Source organism: Hemiscyllium ocellatum, chromosome 8, assembly GCF_020745735.1.
Source record: "Hemiscyllium ocellatum isolate sHemOce1 chromosome 8, sHemOce1.pat.X.cur, whole genome shotgun sequence".
Classification (NCBI taxonomy): Eukaryota; Metazoa; Chordata; class Chondrichthyes; order Orectolobiformes; family Hemiscylliidae; genus Hemiscyllium; species Hemiscyllium ocellatum.
The window spans coordinates 68120820-68127563 of NC_083408.1; the positions used below are offsets into that span (position 1 = coordinate 68120820).

At 40.7% G+C, this 6744-nt stretch overlaps 1 protein-coding gene across 1 annotated transcript in view; it reads left to right on the forward strand.

Moving 5' to 3' along the window:
- The window catches only part of atg14 (autophagy related 14), a 30880-nt gene extending 27427 nt beyond the window's left edge, over window positions 1-3453 (forward strand). The window contains exons 9-10 of the mRNA XM_060828429.1: window positions 21-106; window positions 2071-3453. Coding sequence (XP_060684412.1) covers window positions 21-106; window positions 2071-2380 — 396 coding nt within the window. The 3' untranslated portion in view covers window positions 2381-3453. The remainder of the gene's footprint in view (window positions 1-20; window positions 107-2070) is intronic.
- The last annotated feature ends 3291 nt before the right edge of the window (window positions 3454-6744 follow it).

Consider the following 6744-nt stretch of genomic DNA (forward strand, 5'->3'; position numbering starts at 1 on the left):
AATATTTCCTTATCATACAGCACGTTAACCCTGAGCAGTTGCATCCCTTGCACACACTCCGAAATATTATGCATTTGGTTAGTCCTGAAAATAAAAGCCTGGGCAGGTAAGTTGAATCTTAAACTAAGTTTTGAAACAAATAGCTAAGCCTTGAGTAGTTTACCTCATTACAATGCTGCTTTCTGATTTATTTTTTCTTAAAAACCAGGGCAGGATTGATACAGTTTGTAGAGTCAAAATTACACAACACTGAGACAGATCCTTCAGTCTAATTGTCCATGCCCACCAGATGTCCTAAATTAATCTAGTCCCATTTGGCCCATATCCCTTGAAACCCTTCCTATTAATGTAACCTTTTTAAAATGTTGTAATTATACCAGGCGACTCCCCCTGGCAACTCACTGCCTACATGCACTGCCCTCTGCTGGAAAAAAAATTGCCTCTTCGGTCCCTTTTCTAGCTTTCCCCTCTCACCTTAAACCTATGCTCCCTAGTTTTGGACTCTTACCTTGTGAAAAAAGGCCTTGGCTATTCATCCTATCCCTGCCCCTTGTGATTTTTATCAATCTTTCTCCAGAACTGTTCTGGCGAAGGATTACTGGACTTGAAATATCAACTCTGATTTCTCTCCACAGGTGCTGCTAGACCTGTTGAGCTTTTCCAGCAATTACTGTTTTCATTTTAACATCACTTGTAAATCTTTTCTGCACCCTTTCAAGTTTAACTACATCTTTCTTGCAGCAGGGATACTACAATTGAAAGCATTATTGATTAAGCCATTTTTGCAATGTCCTGCAACATGACATCCCAACTTCTATGCTCAGTGTACTACCCAGTAAAGGCACACGTACTAAACATTGCCTTCATTACCCTACATCAAACCTTACCACATTGTTACTGCATCAGGTGTTCACGATGTGGTCTTCTCTAACAGTTCCCCCAAATGTAAACGTTTAGCAAAAGTTTCTATAGGTACTAAGAAAGGGAACGTTTTGCTGAGCATCATAGCCGGATCCGCAGGGGCTGACCGAACCTCCAGTCACTACTCATTTCTGTTCCTCAGCCGTTTTCTTTGACGTGACCATCCTTGGCCGCCTCCATTACCACAACAAGCCACAGTACAAATTACAGACAGCCCACCTCATCTTCCGCCTGGGCAACCTACAGCCCGGAGGACTCAACATTTGAGTTTGCTAATTTTCAAATAACCTCCCTTCCCATTCCGACTCCCTCCAGTCCTTCCACATCCAATCCACTCCTCCCTGCCACTAACAGTTTCATTCCACCCATTGACCAACCAAGTCATATCCTGTACCTGTCTTCACCTATCCCACTTCATCACCCTGCTCCCACGACTCCTTTTTATCTGCAGCTCTCCCTACACCCACCCCCAGTCCAGAAGGGTTACACCCAAATGTCAACTTCTCCACTACCATATGTTGCCTGGCTTGTTGTATTCTTCTAGCCTCCTGCCTGTTAATTACACTCTTCCCACTATTCCTTTTAAGGCATTATGAACCTCCATTCTAAGGTCTCTTTGTTCAGCAACACACCCCAGGACCTTACCCTTAAGTGTATATGTCCTACCCTGCTCTGCCTTACTAAAATAAAATGCATCACATTTGTCTGAATTAAACAGTGTACTAATCTTCAGCCCATCTGATCAGGATCCTTTTTGTAGTCTGATATAGCCATCTTCATAATTGTCTGTTATACAATTTAAGGTAGGGTATTGAGTAGTTCTGTAGAAACCCTCTGCTTGTTTGTATTGCATTTTGCTAATATCTCTCACTTATCCAAAATAAACTCCATCTACCACTCCTCAGCACATAAATAAAGATCTTATAACTTTTCACTGTCCACTATACCAATTTGTCATCTGCATTGTACCCTTACCTGCCATTTGTTTGCAAAACTCCAGTTAACCCTTTCATACCACGCCTGTATGAATTGAGTATTTTGATCAGAATTACAACTTGTGCTTTGAAATCTGGTAATTTACAACAGTCCTGTGGGGGGAGAATGCCCCAGTATTGTATATGTCTAAACTATAATGTTTTTTGAACTTAGATCTGGGCCTTTTGAAATCAGTGCTGATCTTGAAGATTCCATGGAGCTAGTAGACCCAAGTATTGCTGCTCAGACAGATGAAAGTGGTGATGAATATATAACTGATGAAGAAACTGATTTGGGAACAGATTGGGAGACTGTACCTAGTCCTAAATTTTATGATATCCCTTCTCAGCCCATAGAAGTACTACAAAGTCAAGCCATGCTAGTATCTCAGCCACTCAGCAATAGCAACAGTACGGGTGGTATGATCTCTTCTGCAGCAGCTTCTGTTACGTCGTGGTGGAAACAATATTATGGACATCGCTGATTTGCTGCATAGGATCACAAACTTCTAATAAAATGAAAAGGTGTGGAAACGACACTTTGAATAGTGCCTAAAAAAAACTATTGTATAGCTCCAAAGCAAAAACCACAAAGCTGCAACTGATGAGATTGTTGGGTATGATGGAACTATCTTCTGTGCAAGTCAATCTGTTTGAAACATTTAATTGTTGAGTGAAAAATCATCAAGAGCACTTTTTGATAGAAGTATTACACTTTTATAGAAAAGTAAGTCTCAATAAATTGACTCTCAATCACTTATTAATCTTGAGCTCGATAAGCCAGGCCTTCCCTTCAAGTACACTAAACTAGCAGGCAGAAGAGTTTAGTGTGCAGTATGTAATTGTACTTTCAAGTTCACTATAAAATCAGTCAGTCAGGTTACCTCTGACTGTTTTACTTGATTTTGCAGTTAAGTTAGCCTGATGTGCACACTAACAAACACCAGCTTTGGTTTATCACAGACCTGAAGTGTTACCAAACAGAAGGCCTATTGGTCCAGTCATTGCTACACCCCCTCACCAGCCAAATATCTTAAAATTAGCAAAGTTACATTTCTGTAAGTTTTTCCTCATTTGGTTTGTCAAAACTCTTCAAATTTTGGCTTCCTGTTAAATATTCCTGCACCTTCTATATTTCCTTCCAGTAAGTTTCCTCTGCATTTTATATCCTTACCATCCTTTATACTTCAGGTTGGACCAAAGCAGTATACTTTGAAGTTTAAACATAATTTCTTTTTTTATATTGATTTGCCTGTTAGTAAAGCCACAAATCCTATACATATCACAATAGCCTTCTGCACTTGTTCTTCCAACTTTATAATTGTGTGTACACTGCAAGGTCTCTTTCTTCATGTAGCTTTAAGATGGCAATTCTTGTCTGAATAAGGGGCAACAGAAAGGCCTGTTTTCACACTAGGGATTCTGATTTGTTTATGCCTTTATAAAGATGTCACTAAATTTCTCATTCTTCATTAGATTGAGTTCTGTAAACTTACTTTCCATGCTGCTGCAAGTACAGATCATTATTTCAAACATAAATTAGTTTCCAACACTAATCTGCTGTGTGTCTTAAAAGATAATTTGCTGAGGGAGAAGTTTCAATCAATAAAATTGTCACTTTTAATCAAATTGCACTTCAATAGACAAGATGGAAAAACTGAAATTTCATAATATGCATCAGCTATTTTATATAGGTTTACTTCAATAACCAATTAATCAAACAGGATTTGCTCAAAAAAATTTTTTGCTAGCTTTCATTTGTTCACCCAAGTCTTGAATGCCAACTAATCTTTTGTTTCACAGTTTCTCCACCATGAAGGTTAAGCTGACTGATCAGCTCACTAGACTTTAGATTAGAGTGGTGCTGGAAAAGCATTTGAGGAGTAGTAAAATTGACATTTTGGGCAAAAGCCCTTCATCAGGAATCCAGACAGAGAGCCTGAAGAGTGGAGAGATCAGGGAGAGGAGGGTAGGGGTGGGAGTCACCAAACCCCAAACGAAAGCTTTGTCTTGCAATCTTAGGTCTAAAAAGTTTAAAAAGTGCCAACAATTACACAATATTCAGCACTATTCCTGATTCCATAGGAAGAGCAGTAAACTATTGCCAAATGCAACAACATAATTAGATTAGAGTTTGTGCGAAGATTTGTAGCTCGGGTGCTTGTTGTAGTGGTTCTGTTTGCCGAGCTGGAAGTTTTTGTTGTAAACGTTTAGTCCCCTGGCTAGGAGACATCATCAGTGCTCTGGAGCCTCCTGCGAAGCGCTTCTTTGATGTTTCTTCCGGCATTTATAGTGGTCTGTCCTTGCCGCTTCCGGGTGTCAGTTTCAGCTGTCGGTTGTAGTGATTGGTATATTGGGTCCAGCTCGATGTGTCTGTTGATGGAGTTTGTGGATGAATGCCATGCCTCTAGGAATTCCCTGGCTGTTCTCTGTCTGGCTTGCCCTATGATAGTAGTGTTTTCCCAGTCGAATTCATGTTGCTTGTTGTCGGAGTGTGTGGCTACTAGGGATAGCTGGTCATGACGTTTCGTGGCTAGTTGGTGTTCATGTATGCGGATTGTTAACTGTCTTCCTGTTTGTCCTATATAGTGTTTTGTGCAGTCCTTGCATGGTATTTTATAAACTACATTAGTTTTGCTCATGTTGGGTATTGGCTCCTTTGTTCTAGTAAGTTGTTGTCTGAGTGTGGCTGTTGGTTTGTGTGCCGTTATGAGTCCTAGGGGTCGCAGTAGTCTGGCTGTCAGTTCTGAAACGCTCCTGATGTATCCAAAAACGGATACCTGCGCAACTTTATCAACAGATGCCTAAGAGATAGGCCACGGAACGAGGACATGCCACAACCAAAAGGACTAGCCACACTACCATACACTAATCACTGTACCAATCACTACAGCGGACAGCTGAAACTGACACCCGGAAGCGGCAAGGACAGACCACTATAAATGCCGGAAGAAACATCAAACAAGCGCTTCGCAGGAGGCTCCAGAGCACTGATGATGTCTCCTAGCCAGGGGACGAAACGTTTGCAACAAAAACTTCCAGCTCGGCGAACAGAACCACTATTAATTAGATTAGGCTAATGTAGTGGGGAAACAGGCCCTTCGGCCCAACAGGTCCACACCGACCCTCTGAAGAAGTACCCACTCTGACCCATTTCCCTACATTTACCCCTTCCCCTACCACTGCAGCCAATTTTGTACTGTGGGAGGAAACCACGCAGACATGGGGAGAATACAAACTCCACACAGACAGTTGCCCAAGGTTGGAATTGAACCTGGGACCCTGGTGCTGTGAGGCAGCAGTGCTAACCATTGCGCTGCCCCCAATTGATATCCTGTCTTAAGCTGAAAAGTGGCAAGAACATTCACAGCGCACAAATGCCAGACAGTAACTAAATCTAATAAAAGACAAGCTAAAGATACTGAATCCTGAGGCTTTCCATTGACCAGAAAATTGATAGGCTAAAGGACCTTTTTCTCTGCTGTAAACCTGATGTCTCAACACTGCCTTTTCAAGAATGTTTCTGTCTCCACCATTGAGTTAATTTCCTAGGATCAATAATCTATATTAAAACTAAAAGTTAGTTTATTAAGACGGTTTGGCCACATTTGGAATACTACATATAGTTCTGGTTGCTACATTACTAAAAGGATATGGATGCTTTAGAGAGGGTGCAAATGAGGTTCACCAGGGTGTTGCTTTAATGGAGTGTGCTAGCTATGAGGAGAGATTGAGTAGATTAGGATTATTTTCATTGGAAAGGCGGTTGAGGAGGGAAATCTGATTGAGGCCTACCAAATTATGAAGGTATAGACAGGGTGGATAGCAAGACATTTTCTACTCCTCCTCCTTCCCCCACCCACCCACAAAGTGAAGGACTCTGTTACTAGGGGTCATGAGTTCAAAGTGAGAGGGGAAAAGTTTAGGAGAGATACATGTGGAAAGTTTTTCATACAGAGAGTGGTGTGTGCCTGGAATGCAGTGCCTGGAGGTGGTAGGGGTGGGAACGATAGCATCATTTTAAACACAGATACCTGAATTGTGCAAGGTGTAAAGGAATAAGATCCTTAAAAAAATTGGCAGCAGGTTTACATTGCAGATTATGGATCGGTGCAGGCTTGGGAGGCCAAAGGGCTGATCATGTGCTGTAATATTCTTCATGCTCATGTTTCACCTTCAGGTAACGTTTACGATAAGGGATTTTATCAAAAGTCCATCATTTATACATATTGCCTGGTCAAAGAAAAATATCTAATTAGGTATTTAATAGTTCTGCCATCCCACCCCGTGGATGGCCCCTCTAATTGCCCGCAGCAATTAAGAGCACAAGCAGGAATCATCCTAGTCTATATCCTGCTCCTTGGATGCTGCCTGACCTGCTGTGCTCTTCCAGCAACACATTTTCAGCTCTTAACATTATTTAAACATGGATTAATTCTGCATGCTTTAAAGGAACAGTTCCAAATCTGCACTGCTGTTTGTAGAAGTCTTAACATCTCTCCTGACTGACCTGGTCGTGTTTTGATCTCAAACCCTCAATAGTTTATCTGCCTGGTATTCCCAGATTACTACCCCAAAGACCTCCACTAGATAATCCCTTTACTCGTTTTTGTAAATAGTTTTATTGAAAAAAGATGGAATTTTATATAATTTTGTAAAAAAAACATACAAAATAGTTTATTGTTATATCATAAGATTGTTATACTAACTACTACTCTTCCTTTTAAACTGTTTGTGGAGTAAAGTTTAGAAAACCTACCGCACACTATAATTCAATAAATAATTAAACAAAAATAGCTAAATTAGATCAGATTGAACCAAGGCAAATTTAATTAAGTTATAACAATCA